At 39.8% G+C, this 17,557-nt stretch overlaps 1 protein-coding gene across 3 annotated transcripts; it reads right to left on the bottom strand.

The window, feature by feature from the left end:
* On the bottom strand, positions 6,359–17,479 carry LOC8071675 (ABC transporter A family member 8). 3 transcript variants are annotated; one of them, XM_021459313.1, is made up of 18 exons: positions 16,935–17,479; positions 16,135–16,519; positions 15,707–15,786; positions 13,697–13,838; positions 12,993–13,121; positions 12,810–12,910; positions 12,459–12,617; positions 10,847–11,009; positions 10,472–10,597; positions 10,289–10,372; positions 9,848–10,206; positions 9,109–9,309; positions 8,895–9,004; positions 8,681–8,765; positions 7,418–7,546; positions 7,174–7,279; positions 6,964–7,052; positions 6,359–6,814 (listed from the first exon to the last, which is right to left on the bottom strand). In XM_021459313.1, exons 1-18 carry the CDS (start codon positions 17,016–17,018, stop codon positions 6,530–6,532), a joined length of 2,817 nt encoding a protein of 938 aa, XP_021314988.1. In that variant the 5' UTR covers positions 17,019–17,479; the 3' UTR covers positions 6,359–6,529. The 3 variants fall into 3 exon arrangements, with proteins under 3 accessions (XP_021314988.1, XP_021314989.1, XP_021314990.1); XM_021459314.1 differs by having other exon boundaries at positions 6,796–6,886; XM_021459315.1 differs by lacking the exons at positions 6,359–6,814; positions 6,964–7,052 and having other exon boundaries at positions 7,187–7,279; positions 7,418–7,472.

The following is a 17,557-nucleotide window of genomic DNA, read 5'->3' as shown; positions in this document are numbered from 1 at the left end:
ACATGCATGGAGTATTAAATATAGATGAAAATAAAAACTAATTATACAGTTTGGTCGAAATTTACGAGACAAATCTTTTGAGCCTAGTTAGTCTATGTTTGGACAATATTTGTCACATACAAACAAAAGAGTTACTGTAGCAATTTTACAAAAAATTTCCTAAGTAAACAAGGCCTTAGTAGGTTGGTCTACTCAACATTAATGTTTGGAAATCCCATCCAGAAAAGAGATATGGTCTTTGTTGAAATGGGATATATAAGGTATTAAATTAACAATTGAGTTTGCGATGGTTTGCATGCAAGGTTTCGTAAGGTACATACAGAGATACATGCTATTTTTAGCAGCAAAGACACAACCAACTACTCTCAAAAGCTACGCAGTGTTATGTAGCCAAACACTTCACGGCTTTCCTTAAACAGAGAAACTCATTGGTTTCTAAATACTATGATACCTACGGTCTTTAAAACTCTGGTTTCGTAATATTACAGTTTTAGAAAAAAGCAACACCCAAATGGAGCCTAAGTGACTAAATTTTAGTACAACTAAATTTCTTTTCCTCCTAATTTGCAATGCATTTGCCTCGTTCTGTACTAGCTTTGGTGGTTCTTGTATGTGTGCACGCAGGTACGTGTTCACTTCTGTTTGGTGGCCGAGTGATCGGAAACAAAATATGAATGTTGAAATGTGGCAAAAAGGTGTAATTTTATACGAAATGGGCCAGGTTTGATTACAGTTTCTATAACATATACATATATATGCAAGTATACTGGGGCGCTAATGTTCCATTCGATGACTTCCCACCCAATTAATTCCGGCCCAAATGGAGCAAGGGCACGAGTAATAGGATATTAATTTTCCGATGACAGTATCTGTGGGGTATAAACCCCTATACCTTTATAGGTCTATATGGGCCGCACCATCAGAGGTGGCTCGGCCCACAGGATGAAGACGTGCGGCGCACGACTGGTCGGCGTGCACCGCAAGGCTACAAGATATTGCTTGTAACTCTGTCCCTTCAGGATATTTAAGAAGGGGCAGGGGTCCCCTAGAGGACAGGTCATAGACACATTATTCTATCAACACAATCCAATACAATCAGACACAGGACGTAGGTATTACGCCCACACGGCGGCCGAACCTGGATAAAAACCATGTCTGTGTCTTGCGTCACCATCGAGTCGTAGCTTGCGCACCGTCTACCGATAAACTACTACCGTGGGTATACCCCAGGGTAGACTGCCGACTAGCTTTCGTCGACAGTGGCGCGCAAGGTAGGGGGTGTGCGTACAGCTCTCCCGACGAACAAGATGGCCATCATCCCCGACTTCGCGGCCATGGCGGGCGGCTTCACGTTCATCGTCAGCTTTAACAGCTTCACCGCCACGACCACGGAGGAGGTGTAGATCCGATCTGCACCAACCACCTCTTCATCGACGTCGGCGGCGGCTCTAACCACGCTGGCGACGACTCCGACTACTCCACCAACGTCTCCGACCACGCCGACGATGCGTCACCTGCGTCTCTACTACAAAGAGAGGCAGATCGACGACATCGACCTGGTCAGGTTATCAACCAAGTTGTTTGGCCTACTTGCTCTGACCACGAGTCGCAATAATAATCGCCGCGAAGAACGGCGCTACGACAACCGCGACCACCGTCACGACAACAAGTCCAAAAGCTCGAGGGCCAGACCATTTTGTCGTCACCGACCAGACTTTCGTCCAAAGATAAGTACACTTCTAATATCTTATTTATTTTTGGTATAATATTTTTAATATTATTATTTTCTTAAAACAACTTTTTTTAGCCGACTAGTTTTTTTCTCCTACACGAGCTTTCCAGAGTCGGTACTGTCTCCGACTCCTCCCTACACGTGCACGAGATCCGCCCTCTGTGTTTCGGGTGGTCGGCAGTAGCTCTCTGACGTGGCTGACAATTCTACGCGTGCCTAGGTTCCGCATCTCATGCTGATTGTTGGCTAGACCAGAGCTGGTACAAGCTCTAGGATGAATTAACTACTCGTGCTAATTTTATAATAAAAAATCTAAAACTTATCTCAGTGCTGATTTTTTATCTAAAGTTTATTTATACATCATGTACTACCTATTCTTTATATTTATTTTTCAGAAGTTTGGCCCAGTCGACAAGCTACGCTCGGGGACTCGTCGACTATTCCCTACGCTGTGCCCGGGGACTGCTCCGACCACCGAGCACGTTTACGTTCCCAACCACGCTCGGAGACTTGTCGACTACTCTCTATGCTGTGCTCGAAGACTGTGCCGACCACCGAGCACGTTTACGTTCCCAACCACGCTCGGGGACTTGTCCACCGGTCCCTACGCCGTGCTCGGGGACTATGTCGACCACCGAGCACTATACGCTCGGGGACTGGTCGACCAGCTCACCAATTTGAGAGTTTGGGGACTGCACCGACCACCGAGCACTATACGCTCGAGGACTGGTCGACCAGCCCACCAATTTGATAATTCGGGGACTGTACCGACCACCGAGCGTTATATGCTCGGGGACTGGTCGATTAGTCTATTCAATTGCAGACGAGCATGATATGCTCGGGGACTGGTAAATTCAATTTTTTAGACCTTGCTACAAGGCTCATACTTCGCCTTCCAGCAAGCTCAGGGACTACATCGCTACGATGCATCTGGCGATGCATCTCAGTTTTAGAATTTCTATGATTTTCTTTTTAGACCCTGACACCACGTGCCTACGTCACCTACTACCAGGCTCGGGGACTAAGTGGGCACACTTCATCTTGCGGTGAATATGCTTGCTTTTTTGAGGTCTATACTTTTCAGAAAAGTAAAGTGGGCACACTTCACCAGAAAAGAAATCTTTTTTAATTAAGAGCACCATGCATTCTTCGAACAACCTGCTTCTTCGATGTCAATGTTGATCAACTGTCTTTTGAGTTGGTCAAAATACCGTTGCAACTGTTTGGGCGACTTTCCTACTTATTGAAGACGTCAAGCCTCACTGATCGAAGAAGCTCAAGACGGCGTGTTACATCACAATACAAGGTGCTCGGGGACTAGCTGTGGGGGTATAAACCCCTATACCCTCATGTGCCTATATGGGCCGCACCATCAGAGGTGGCTCGGCCCACAGGATGAAGACGTGCGGCGCACGACTGGTCGGCGTGCACCGCAAGGCTACAAGATATTGTACCAAATAGGATACTTTGCTTGTAACTCTGTCCCTTCAGGATATATAAGGAGGGGTAGGGGTCCCCTAGAGGACAGGTCATAGACACATTATTCTATCAACACAATCCAATACAATCAGACGCAGGACGTAGGTATTACGCCCACAAGGCAGCCGAACCTGGATAAAAACCTTGTCTGTGTCTTGCGTCACCATCGAGTTCGTAGCTTGCGCACCGTCTACCGATAAACTACTACCATGGGTATACCCCAGGGTAGACTGCCGACTAGCTTTCGTCGACAGTATTCATAGAAGTAGCGCACGTGCAGACAGATAGCACAGGCTGTCCATCCCGCAGAACCCACTCCATTCGGGCCTTGTTTAGTTCCTAAAAAATTTTGCAAAATTTTTCAGATTCTCTATCATATCGAATATTTAGACGTATGCATGGAGTATTAAATATAGACGAAAATAAAAACTAATTGCACAGTTTGGTTGGATTTGACGAGACGAATCTTTTGAGCCTAGTTAGCCTATGATTGAACAATATTTGTTAAATACAAACGAAAGTGCTACAGTGTCGATTTTTTCAAAAATTTTAGAACTAAACAAGGCCGCATATGTTCTTTACTTTTATCAACAAATTTTAAAAAGTCATAACTTCTAAACTAAATATCTAAATTAAAATCTGATTACACCATTATGTTCCTTATAATAAATTCTTCTAAACAAGATCTCATATGTATATATTTAGATGAAATTTTATTAACGAACATTTATCTTATAAAGATAGAATAGTTTCTTTTACTGAGCAAAAACAATGTTCTACATTCAGAGAATAAATGTTCCATCTTTGTAAGAAAAATGTTCTCAATTTAGATGAACAATGTTCTAGTTTTAGATTCATAAAATTGATATTATATAATACATATAAATAAATAAATAAATAAATAAATAAATAAATAAATAAATGCATAACGTAAATTAAAAAATATAGAGAAAAGCATAGGGAAAGATAAAAAAACACGTGATAGAGAATATGGATACTTTTCAAAATCCTAAAAATATACTATAGAACATCACATGTGTAATAAAATGAACATCACTAAATACAACATAGAACACCACTAAATATGTTATAGAACATAACATATATATTACGTGAGCATCACTAAATACATCATAGAACACCACATGTGGAGTAAAATAACATCACTAAATACACTATAGAACATCAATCAATACATTATAGAACACCGTGTATATATATATATTAAGTGGATATCACTAAATACAACATAAAACATCACATGTGTACTAAATAAACATCAAAAAAATACCATAGATGTAATACAAGGTAAAATAGAAAAATAAAAATAAAAAATGTATAGAAAACATAAATACAAAGAGGAAAGAAAAACAAAAATAATAAAATATAAAAATAAAATAAAATAAGACAAACAAAATAATTAATATAGTAAAAGCAAACAAAAATAAAAATAAATAATATAAATGTTGAAATGAAAAATCAGAATAAAAAATAAATTTAAAATAATAAGTAATAAGAAAAGGAAAGGAATAAAAGAAACATAAAACATATAAAAATAATAAAAAGTCACATAAAACAAAAAAGGAAATAAAAATGAAAAATGAAGCACAAAAGGAGATAGAAAAGAAAATAAAAAGAAAAGAAAAGAAAAAAGAAAATAAAGAAGAAGAATAGAAGGAAAAAAAGGGAAACTAGAAGAGAATCTGTCGTATACTCCCTCCATAACCATAAAAAAGTCGTTTTGGACAAGATTTGGGTTAAATATTGAGAATATAAATCATGAATAACTTTTAAGTTGGTGAGTTTAGAAATGTGAAAACCATACGAATAGATTTGTCTTAAAAATACTTTCAAAAAATATTCATATACTAGTTTTTGATAAATATTTTTATAAAAACAAGGAGTCAAAGTTAGACTTTGGAGACCATGTTGTTATCCTAAACGACTCTCTTTATGGATATAGAGAGAATACGTACTAAGATTGGACTACTCCCGTGCTCAGCACCTGCTGGCACGCGCTTCCCACGCTCGGCTCCCACCCGCACGCACCTTCCCGCGCTCCTGTTTGGCACGATCATCGGTTTCAGCCGTTCGGACCCGATGGTTTCTGAGTAGTGGCGAAGCTACGTGTAAGGTCGTGGATGCGGATGCACCCATTTTGAATATCAGTGAATAGGATTGAAATTCCACTATAGTTATTATGCATCTACAAGGCAGCTGCAACCCTCTCGAATTTGCTATAGCTTCGCCACTGTTTCTGAGTATACTTGCCTTCCTGATTTTTTTTTAAATGATCTCGCCAAGACCTGTTTTTCATTAAGTAGAAAGAGTGTGTTAATACATGACACAAAGGGATGATAAGCTAAGGTTATCGAAGCCAAGACCACCACAAATATACATGCATCCCAGATCCAGTGCCGTAGATAGAGAGAAAACAAAAACTTGTCCATCCTTAATTGCAGGAAGCCCAAAAAACTAATACTAAATTCTTAATCACAGGAGATCAAAACGACCTCATATATCAGGGATAATACACTAAATAATTCTGAAGTTCTCATATGCTACAGACATAAGGAAGAAACAGTCTTTCAGTTGGGTTGCCGAAGCGTATCCGCATCCGCAAGCGCTGCACGCTTTTGGTGGCGATCGATGATCCCCATGGCAGGAACACAGCGTTGTGTCGCATGCGTCGCCAAACAAACAAATCCCGCATGGATCTCATAAGGATGAAAACGGTCGAAAATGGTTGAAAACGAAATTACAATATAGAAAATGAACGTTGTCGGTATGGAATATTTCTACATTTTAGCAATTAAAGAGTACAAAAAATGATTTAAAATGGTTGTGAAACCAAGGCCTTGTTTACTTCCAAAATTTTTTACAAAATATGAATAGTGACACTTTCGTTTGTATTTGATAAATATTATCCAATCATGAACTAACTAGAATCAAAAGATTCGTCTCGTCAATTTCGACCAAACTGTACAATTAGTTTTTATTTTCGTCTATATTTAATACTCTATGCATGCGTTTAAAGATTCGATGTGACGGGGAATCTGGAAAATTTTACAAAAATTTTTTGAAACTAAACAAGGCCCAACTAAAACTAATAAATTTTTATGTTTGACAAAATTCAAAAACAATATATAATATAGAAAACGATATTATAATATAGAAAACGAAAACGATCCATACCGAATATTTTCGTTCCATTTTCATCCTACGATGAGCTATCCCGGCCGGCCGGCTCCACGCAGTGACGCAGCGCAGCACACGCACGCACTTGTCATGCACGCACACCGCACGTACTCTCCTGGATCAGCAAGCAACCTTGATGAAGACGTCCTCCAGCGTGGTGTCGACGAGGCCCCAGGCGGCGATATTGAGCGAGCGCTTGGCCTGCTCCATGGCGCGGAACACCTCGGCGATCTTCACCCCCTGCTTCGGCAACTCGAACTTCTGCGTCCCGGCGATGTGGTACGTCCGCTTCGCCGCGGGGGAGATGGAGCGGACCAGCCGCTCCACCGCCTCGTCCTCGTCTTCGCCCGCCGCCGCCGCCACCGTCACCGTGAACACCAATGTGCCTCCGTACTTCGCCTTCAGCTGGGAGAAACAATGGATGCAATGTTTTTCTTTTTACTGACACTGGAAACCAGGTGGTCGTTTCTGAAAACACTGTACTGAAACTCTTAACTTTGTCTTGTTAATGAAACACGTGCTAAGCATGTTCTCGAAGAAAATAAAAATTGTACCTCTTTGGAGGTTCCGGTGCACCGGAGACGTCCATAGGCGGCTATTCCTATCCGGTCGCATAGAGCCTCAGCCTCTTCCATGGAATGAGCTGAAAGTTGAAGAAGGCATTTCCATGATTTTAAAATGTTGTGATTATTAGTAGCAGATATGGAAGTCAGGAAGTGGGGTTATTAGTGTCTGAAAATACAAGTTTGGAAAATTAATCTTACTTGTGAGGATTATGGCTTTGTCCTTCTTGGCAAACTTCAGAGCGTTCCATAAGGCACTCCTTGATGCTGGATCCAATCCTGTACTTGGTTCGTCCAAGTAAACCACCTACAAAAATGCGTGCTCCAAATAATATATAACCCTTTAATCAATTGGGTAAATACATACTGTTCTGTCTCCAAAAGAAATACAAATACTGTCTGTTTGGCTGATCATGGATATATAACTGCACAGCACAAGTTTAACCTTAGGGTCGCCGATCAGGGATATAGCGACGCTGAGACGACGTTTCATGCCACCGCTGTATTGTGAAACCAGAGTGTCAGCAACACCACCCTCAAATATCTGTAGTGCTTTTAGAGATTGTTCTGCAGCCTGGAGAAAGAAATAGAAAGCTTTGAGCCATTGACTAATTCCTAGTTGCTACTCCCCTGCGTTTCAAACTATAAAACCTTCTGGCTTTTCTAGATATATTGTTTTTATCATGTATCTAGACATAGTGTATATCTAAGTACATAGTAAAAGTTGTGTATCTAGAAAAATTAAGATGTTCTATAGTTTAGAATGGAGGGAGTACTTGCTATGCGAGAACAATTAGTTTGGTTCCATTTAGAATATGAGAACTTCTATCTCTTTTCATTCAGATAAAGAGAGAGCAATTTGAACTTCCATTTGTAAACTATGGATATATGATGAACTTACAAATATGCAGATGTATGACAAGCAACCTTGCATTATTTTGAATTTGGAGTTTTCAAATTGTGGGTCAGATCAAAACAGATCACTAACTCATTAATAGGGGTCATCACACAAGATATTCTTAGGCTGCATTACCGGCGGCTTTTGAACAAACTATAATTTGTGTCTATGGTAACCTTTTTTTGATAAAGGAAATATTTATTAAATTTTAAGATGATTACATCGATGTGTTCCAAAATCATCTATGTTTAAGTTATCAGTGATGGTTTCTGAACTCTCAATGATTCCTTGGTCATCCCAATCTTTTGGAGGGTCTAAAAAAACACAATGCTCGGGTGTTTAGAGGACAATTGCATCAGTTAGTGCAGTTGGACAAAGATATTAAAGAGGTTAGGATGCTGGTTGCTGGTTGCAAGCCATGTTAATCCATTTGTCTGTTGTATAGTGATTTTAGGAGAGGTAGTTTCGACTTTCGAGTGTAGCTTGAGCCCTTGTGTGGTTTTTTTCTATCTCTCTCTTTCTCTCTTTGTTTTATGTCCTCCTAGGCACTTTGCATATTGGTCTGTATCATATTTGTTTGTATTGTACTTCTATGGGTCACATCTCCTCTTAATGAAATACATGCATAGCACACTTTTGAAAAAAAATAAAAATAGCATACATATTCAAATAAAGTTGATAATGCATCAAAATTATTTGCATGGTGCTTCAGCATGGAAATGGAGTATATCTGACACTTGGAAATGGAAGTATATCTGACTCATGGAAACAATGCCAAAAAAAATAGTAGAGGGTACCCTGTGGTAGTACCTCAAATAATGCAGCACCATTCAATCTCTTTAGTCTGCCATAGAACATCAAATGCTCACGGCCAGTCAATGTTTCCCATAGCAAGCTGTATGGAGAATATAAAAGTAATGATCACAAGTAAAAAACATTCCACATTAGATTCCACATTAATCTTGTAAGGGATTTTCTAACATTTTGAAGAAAAGGAGAATAGTGTGTGAAGAGCTGCAATTACTTGAATTGTGGACAAACACCTATTCTTGTATAAATCTCGCTCATGTCCGTTCGTATGTCCATTCCATCAATATAAGCCGTGCCAGATGTAGGTTTAGTAAACCCAGTAAGCTGTTGTTAGGTTAACAAAATTTGGTAATGTGAATTAGCAATAAAAAATCACTTCTATTTAACAAGCTACTTCTCAAGGTCAATAAAAGGAAAGAAATGCATACCATGCTAATGAGAGAGGTTTTTCCAGCACCATTTGAACCAAGAAGTCCAAAACATTGTCCGCGTTGGATAGAAAGTGAGAAGCCTTTGACAGCAACTACCTCTGCATTTCCATCTTTTGGAGGGTACACTTTCCTAATGTTATCAATTATGACTGAATAACTGGTATCTGGTTGTTTCAAGAATCTATCAACTATCTCTCTCTGAAAAGAAAGTGGGAAAGCTGCATCATAATGTAACAGATTTAGTGAAGAAAATACATTCATGCAAGAGTAATTTCAGACAATACCATCAGTACCTAAATTTGGTTTAATTAATATCACACTATGTACAGCGTCCAAGTTTGGTTGTTTGTATCTGGTGGGTAGGGGGGGTCAATGTTAAAAGATCAAGTTAAGCATAACATAAAATTCATATTGTTATGTGTCTAGGACTACTAGAGGGATTAGAATAACCATCCATGCTCTTGATAGTGTCTTTATTGATAGATTGTATTTCTTTATATATGAGGAATTACTTGACGCCAATGCAAATAATGAAATGGATTAATATACTCTCAAAATACCATATGACGAAAGAGGAAAAAACTTCCAAAATCGAATACCTAGATGACTTATGGGCACACACACAAGTGCATCTCTTATGGACGTGGGTTAACACTTAACAGTGTCTGCAATCCCTCTCCTAAGCCCTATGGTCAGAAAAACATAGAACATACAGATAGAAATATTTGGGTTGCACCTCTCTCAAAATATCTGTCCTGTCAATTTCAATTGAAGCTTCAAATTCCTGAGGTTGTGTGGATGGCTTCTGAAGGGTCTGATAGCTCCCGTCGGGGCGAGAAGCTGTCAACAACTTTCTAATTCCATTTCGGAGGCAACCAAATTCATCCAAATATAATGTCAAGAAAATAAATATAGGCCACTCAAGTACCATTATGATTAGGAGAACTAAAATTCCATTTTTAGGATTACTTAAGTCTCCCAAGTGTACTCCGGAGAAGTCTGAAAAAAATCCCTCTGATGGAGGTGGAGAGAGCTCATAGATTATGCGGTACAAAGAAATGGGTGGGAAGAACTCCATCAACGTAATCAAGCTTCCTGAAACATAAGAAGAAATAGAATTGTCTGAAACTTAGCAAGCAATAGGAGTATATATACAAGACGAAAGTTGGGCACAGACTAGGGACAGATGTGTCTTCGACAAAAGGCCTGAACAAATATTCTCCTATAAAACCAGACCCAGTAACATAGAGATGTCCTGCTACTGCACAAAGCATATCCATGTAACAACTAACAAGAGTAGATACATTGTTCCTGCAACCATCTTCTGAAAAAACATATGAATACTCAAGTAGAAACATACCATTAGCAATTGTGGTGGTAGAAAAGTATGTTGTCGTAAAGAAAGCAAATGAAATTTGCAAATTCATGTAGATAAAATAGACTAAGAATTGTAGCATGTAGCTATTCACTGCAAATAACTTTATACCTGCAAGAAAAATGATTCCCATGATTAAAAGTGCACATAAGGTTCCTGATGTGGGCTTTGGAAGATAAATGATTAAAATTTGCAGAAATAATAAAGTAGTTATTAATAACGAGTGAAACAAAAAGAAAATTAAGTCAGTGTAGTTTTTTTTCAATCTTGTGCAACCACAACCACCTTAAAAGTCATGCTAATTTTATTATTGTGTTATAAGGAGCCTTTCTCATAAAACTGTGAGTGGTATCATCTTACCAACAGTGGCGCCAAATGTAACCAGCAAGAAGATATAAAGTAATGATATAAGAAGGAAGTAGCAATAGGATATAGTCCAATATGCCATATCACCTAAACCGTGCATCTTCATCATAGCCCTTAGCTTCTGTTGTTTCTCATACACTAAACTGCTCAGGATGACCTGCAATGTTAGTATGTCATTTTCAGAGAAATATATCGGTTTGTTAGTTTTCCTGTGTTTTTATTCCCCCTTCATATTCAAAATATACTTACTTATATACTAGAGTTGGGTTATTATCTCTCCTTTAGTCAGTCCTCTTTCCATCACATGAGATTCATATGCGATCCTAGGGTCCACTAGCCCACCACATCTTCGTTCTCTAAGCATATCATTGGTGCTCAATGCTCATTCAAGCTGACTTTTCTACTCCACTGCTCCCAATCCTCGTCCTCTGGATACCCATTACACAACTATTGGGTGTTCACCAAGTTGTGCCTACCTGGCCTGGATCTTTTGTTACCAGTTATGCTCTACATTTAGGTTAGATCTGCATCTAGTTGGAAGGGGCATGGGGAGCACGAGCACCAATTGCCTAGGCTACGATAGCAGAGGTAGCAAGTGCAACAAGAAGAACGGCGCCAGTGACACTGGTGTGGGAGAGGAGATGTGAGAAGTAGAGATGGAAGTAGCTGGCACTACGCCAGAAAGCAACAAAGGAGACGCGTCCACTAGAGACACTAAATTAGCAAGCGTCACAGAATAAGTAGTACTAAAATATTTGTCCACAACCGCACATCTAATATACCCGTCTGTAATGACACAATATTGAAGACACGTCTTATTGCAAGCCGTCTCTATATATCAGCGACACACAACTTTGAGGCGTTTGTTCTATATAAAATATATTAGAGACGGTTTATGATTCAGAGACACACATACTATTTCATTACCCGTCCTTGAGGCCCGTCTCGAATCTGCTTCTCTAGCGTAGTGTGGACTTGGCCTACAGGATAGGTGGGGGGGCATAGGTTGGCTTGGCCTGCATGGCTGCTTTACACGTCATTTTGTTGACTTGGCAGGTGTACAAGTCTGATCTCTAGTCAAAATCAGACCATGTCAGTAGAATAGAATTTGAAATCAGTTGTAGTAGAATTATTTATGACGGTGTGGACATGGGCTGCTAAGGGAAAGTAAATTGAGTCATATATAGTTTTTTTTTGTTGGCCTACTGATGGAGGGGGCTACAATGCCCTTATTTCACATACTTCGTGTCTTTGTCCATTTCAATTTGTAAGTCATTTAAGTTTTGTTATGTCGAACTTTTTGCAACTTTAACTAAGTTTTTATTCACATATATAATTTCAAATAAATACACTATCAAAATACATTTCATGGTGTTTTAATGAATCTTGTTTAATGTTATAGATGTATGTGTATTTTTCTATAAATTTGATCAAAGTTGAAGAAATTTGACGTAGGACAAAGCTAAAATAACTTACAATTTGGAATGGATTATTTTGGGATAGTAACATATTTCTCCAAGTAATTATAGTTACTTTATATTGTATGTAGCAGAAGAAAAGGGTTTCAACTTTCATTAGTTTATATTAAAAAAAAGAGAGATCATACCGGGAAAAGGAGCATTATAATCTGTATAAAAACCAGCTTCCCAACTATAAAAGACATATCAGGAGCCTTAAGAGGGTGACCATCTCTAGGCATGTCTTTAACAAATCCAAATCGCATCTTAGTACCATTACCCCTCAACTGAAGGTATGCATTTGAGGCCTGCACAATAGCTAGAAACTCTGTAAAGACGACAAAATGATAAACAAAAAAAAGGCAATGCACAAACTGATCTTTGGACTTCGGAATATTTTTGATGGCATGTACAAATGACCTACTACTAACGGTAGTATTATTTTGTAGTAGGAGATGTATAACACTGTATTCTCTTTCAATTTAAGAAATGAACATTACCAGATTCATTAAGCGCGCAACCCGAAGCATGTTTGATTTTTCAGAATTGTATTGGACAATCATGTTATAGTGCTTGAGGTCTGAGCTTGTGAGATCATATGCTGTAAACAGAAGAATAATATATGTTATGTAGATATATATCAATTACAAGCAGAAAAGGAATAGATAGTGGGATGATAAAACCTGAAACAATGTCGTTAGTGTTCTCTATCCTTTCCGTGGCCTTGCTTTCTCTGAAGCCTTTATACAATTCATTGTTTATCACTATTGAATTTTCTCGCCATTCAAACAATGCTTGACTACATCTTGCTTCTGTTCGGGTTTTTTCAGTTAACAATAGCAGTTAGGGTCGATCTAATAATAATTTGACCAGGTCGTCCTTTAACCTAAATGTCCTAGTCAAATATTTAATTAAAAAAGGATGTAGCTAGTAATATATATTTTGCAATTTCTGTTGTGTATCATCTTAAGGCATTGTTTAGTTCACCCCAAAAACCAAAAACTTTTCAAGATTCCCTATCATATCGAATATTGCGGCACATGTATGGAGCATTAAATATAGTCAAAAACAAAAACCAACTACACAGTTTGCCTGTAAATCACGAGATGACTCTTTTAAACCTAGTTAGTCCATAATTGGATAATATTTGCCACAAACAAACGAAAATGCTACAGTGTCCAAAAACTTTTCATTTTGCCAACTAAACAAGGTTAAGCATATGTAGGACATGCTAATTGATTCAACAAACTATGATTTCAGCTATCGGTTCCCATAATGATTATAATTTTTATTTTCATAAAAGTTTACATGAATAGTTGAAAATTAAAAAAAAAACTTTACTTATTATTGCTTTCTCTAGCATATATAGCCCAGTAACATATCTCACCTTTGTTGTCCATTTTTGGACCGTGCTGGACCGGGAAAGAAAGTGTTGATTTTGGAGTGCATTTGCTCTGAAGAAAATAAAGGGCCGCAATGTCAAAGGCGGCTTCATAAGTTTTAGTGCCAAAACCTGTTCCATCAATTGCCTGCAAAAGTTCCAACAGAAGTTTTGTCAGTACTTAGGATATATGATGGTGTTTGCTTTAAGGGTGACACTCTCAGTCTCTCACTAGTCGTCTATCATTCTTAATTGTTCCTCTGAGACACCCGTCCCATAAATTATGATACGCTCTAGTCCCTCTTGATGCCGTTTTCTTTCATTTGTGTGTCCTCATCTTCCTCCTTGGCGTTTCTCCTTGGCGTTCTGACGGGCAAGTTCAGCAATGGGTGTGCGGGCGAGCTGCGCCATCCTCAATAAGAGTTTTATAATCTAATTTCCAACATATTCATATTTTGAAAATAGTACAGAAGAATTTTATGGGAATGAAACTCTCTCTACTTCTATGAAATTCTTATCATCTCTCTTCATTAATATAGTGCTACATCAACATATTTAATGTGCATGAAACTCAAACTCCATTTGAGACCGACCTTAGCCTCATCTCTAGCATGGGTAGGCAATCCAACAAACTTGGCCTCAGCTCGACCGTAGTTAAGTGGGTTTTGGGCGGCTAAGGCGGGCCATGCGGGGCGGTGGTAGAGACGACAACAGATGGGTCCATGGCGAAGGTATGGAAGAGGAAGAAGGTGAAAGATGATGAAATCCATACATGCATACCTCACTCGAGGATTGTCTAACAGATGGAAAGTAGTGATGTACTAGAAATGTGTGCGGCGTTGCCGCTTATGGCCAGTGGTTAGCTATGCGCCGTACGTATGTGTTATGTGTTTTTGTTTTTTTCTTTATACGGTGTACATTTTAAATGTATTCATTTTGTTTGTTTACATGCGTCATATGATGTACTCATATATGTGAGTGTACGGAATGTCATATATATGGTGAGATATTTGGCTTCGTATATCTATGTCAGCGATTATTTGTTTTGGATTTTTTGTATTACGAGTTAGTATAAAATATATGAATTGATTTAGAGTTAAGGTAGGGAGAATTAGAAAGCGAAGATTGTGAACAAGGGTATGAATTTATTTAGAATTAATTTTTAGAGATATTTTTAGTTCATATGCGATATGAGCAAACAATTAATCACTAACATAAAATTATAGATGTATATATCTATCAAATAAAATACACTAAATCATATGATATTTTAAGTTAAATGCATAGATCTAGTCATAATAAACTCAACAAAATTAGTTTGGTATTTTTGTGATTTTTCTATATTTTTTACGATTTTTTTGGAGATCTCTATTTTGAAAAGAAAAGATTTAAAATTAATAGGAAAATAAAAATAGTATAGGGCCGTATTTGGCCCACTTAGGCCCAGCAAGCTTGAGGCCGGCCTAGGTTGGAGGCAGGCGCATATGGACTGATTTTTAATTTCAGTAAAGTTTGAGGACTATTTTGAATAAAAAACTGAGAGAGTGGGCTGGACGGCGGGTTATATTTCAACAAAGTGCGAGGGCTTTTTCGCAAAATTACAGAGAACGACCCGATCCGTAGGCTTGACGGCGGGTTATATTTCAACAAAGTGCGAAGGCTTGTTTGTAAAATGACAGAGAACGGCCTGATGCCGGAAATTGCCGACGACATAGCCACGCTGGTTGGGCCTCTTTTGTTGCAAGAATGGAGATTCTCCTATTCCTAACTGAATAATCACGTCCACTTAACTAGACATACATCCCCTCAACTAAACCTAAAGATCGATACACCGTCATCCGTCCATCCGTTTGAGAAAACTATAGGATATAGAACTGTCTCATCTTTTTCCCCAATCTAAACATAACCTAGACGGCCGACAGAACTGCATGCCGAGCACCAAACAATGACACAATTTAATACAGAAATCAGATCATCTGCTAGGGAAGAAATGCATGGGAATCCAATGCAACAAACCAGCGCATAATCAGCCAAGCCGGAAATGTCAGCCGTCAAGTTCGGCGAGGCGTGTGGCGGGAACATGTTGCCCGTGAGACCTGCAAGACAAGATCGAAGAGGTATATAGCGTCATACTGCATATTCGGATATCCAGAAATGATGCTCTGGAATGATTTCCATCTAGACAACGGATCTAGTACAAACTCAACTCGTAAACTATGTAAACTCTACTCTGAACCGCAGCATGTTGATCCAAGGGGGCGCATGAGAGAGGTGAAAGGAGAGATTTGTAAAAGTGTGATTAAGAGCGGGCGGTTACTTCCATCTAATGGTTCACTAATTTGTATAATCTTGATCAGATGTAACGAGGCCTAAATTAAGGAGTTTGGAAAAAAAAAAAAAGTGCATACACTGCAGTACTGCACTGCGGATATATACGTACGTACTTTGTGCGAATGACTTGTTGGCGCCGGTGACGAGGAACTTGGCCGGCGGCGTGCACGACTCCGGGCTGACGCACGGCGGCGGTTTATTGTCCGTTTCCATGAGGGCGGAGAAGTTAAGGGCGGCATCCCCCTTGCCGCCGGGAAGCAGCAGCACGACGGGCCATCGCTGGGCCACGGGCAGCGGGCAGGACTGGGAGCACGAGAGGCCCCCGACGGCGTCCTCGCTGAGCCGCATCACGCCGCCGCCGTCGCAGCCCTTGCAGTCGGGCTTGACGCCGCCCAGGTTTCTGAACAGGCTGTCCATGAACGTCTGCAGCCCGCCGACCATGCCGCAGACGAGCACCGGGAACAGGATGAGGTAGCAGTTGCCCCTGCAAGCGCGCCTCTGCATGCATGCCCGGCCGCCCGCAGGCGGTTGTTGTTGACAGCAACGTTAATTGTTGGAAGAAGAAGAAGAAGAAGAAGAAGAAGAAGAAGAAGAAGAAGAAGAAGAAGAAGAAGAAGAAGAAGAAGAAGAAGAAGAAGAAGAAGAAGAAGAAGAAGAAGAAGAAGAAGAAGAAGAAGAAGAAGAAGAAGAAGAAGAAGAAGAAGAAGAAGAAGAAGAAGAAGAAGAAGAAGAAGAAGAAGAAGAAGAAGAAGAAGAAGAAGAAGAAGAAGAAGAAGAAGAAGAAGAAGAAGAAGAAGAAGAAGAAGAAGAAGAACATAAATCATCGATCAGAACAGAAAGAACAGAAGAAGGTAACAATTAACAGAAGGACGATGGATGATATGGAATGAGCAAGATGGCAGGATATACATACGTGGATGGCGAGGTTTTTCCTGAAGAGCGCATCGGCCTGGGATTGGAAGTCCGCCGCCCCCAGCGTCGTCGACCTGGCCGCCATCAGAAAGACGGGCCTGCTGCCCTTGGAGTTCACCAAGCGTTGGCCTCGACCGCGAGGACGACGACGACAGCCTTCCGATCAAGGTGAGATCTGGCAACGCAGCACAGATGCATCCAACTGGATCCATTGACCAATGGTTCTAAAGGGTTGGGCGTCTTTGGCGGGGTTCTGCAACTGCCACAACGTCTGCTATCAGGCATCAGATAGCTCGCGCGTGGAAATTAATTAAACACGCGGCAGATGCTCCTGCTCGCCACGCGCACGCTCAACGCCTCAACCGTTTCCGGCGCCGCCAAGAGTGGCATGCAGGCGCTCGATCATGTCGTGGACCCGGCCGTGGAATCTGTGTCAAATCTGTGTCAGCGTTGATCGTCTAAACCCAACCAATTTCACTCAAGACTTACAAACAAGCTCAGTGGAATCTCATATATAGTGATTCATATATATATAGCATTACGGTAATTACTTTGTAGCTGGCTACAAAATAACTTATTTTGTAGTCACTTTGAGTTACGATAATTACTATATTAATTTATAAG

Source organism: Sorghum bicolor, chromosome 4 (assembly GCF_000003195.3).
Source record: "Sorghum bicolor cultivar BTx623 chromosome 4, Sorghum_bicolor_NCBIv3, whole genome shotgun sequence".
NCBI classification, from domain to species: domain Eukaryota; kingdom Viridiplantae; phylum Streptophyta; class Magnoliopsida; order Poales; family Poaceae; genus Sorghum; species Sorghum bicolor.
Note: the sequence above shows the minus strand (reverse complement) of the source record. Positions and strands in the feature narration are given on the sequence as shown.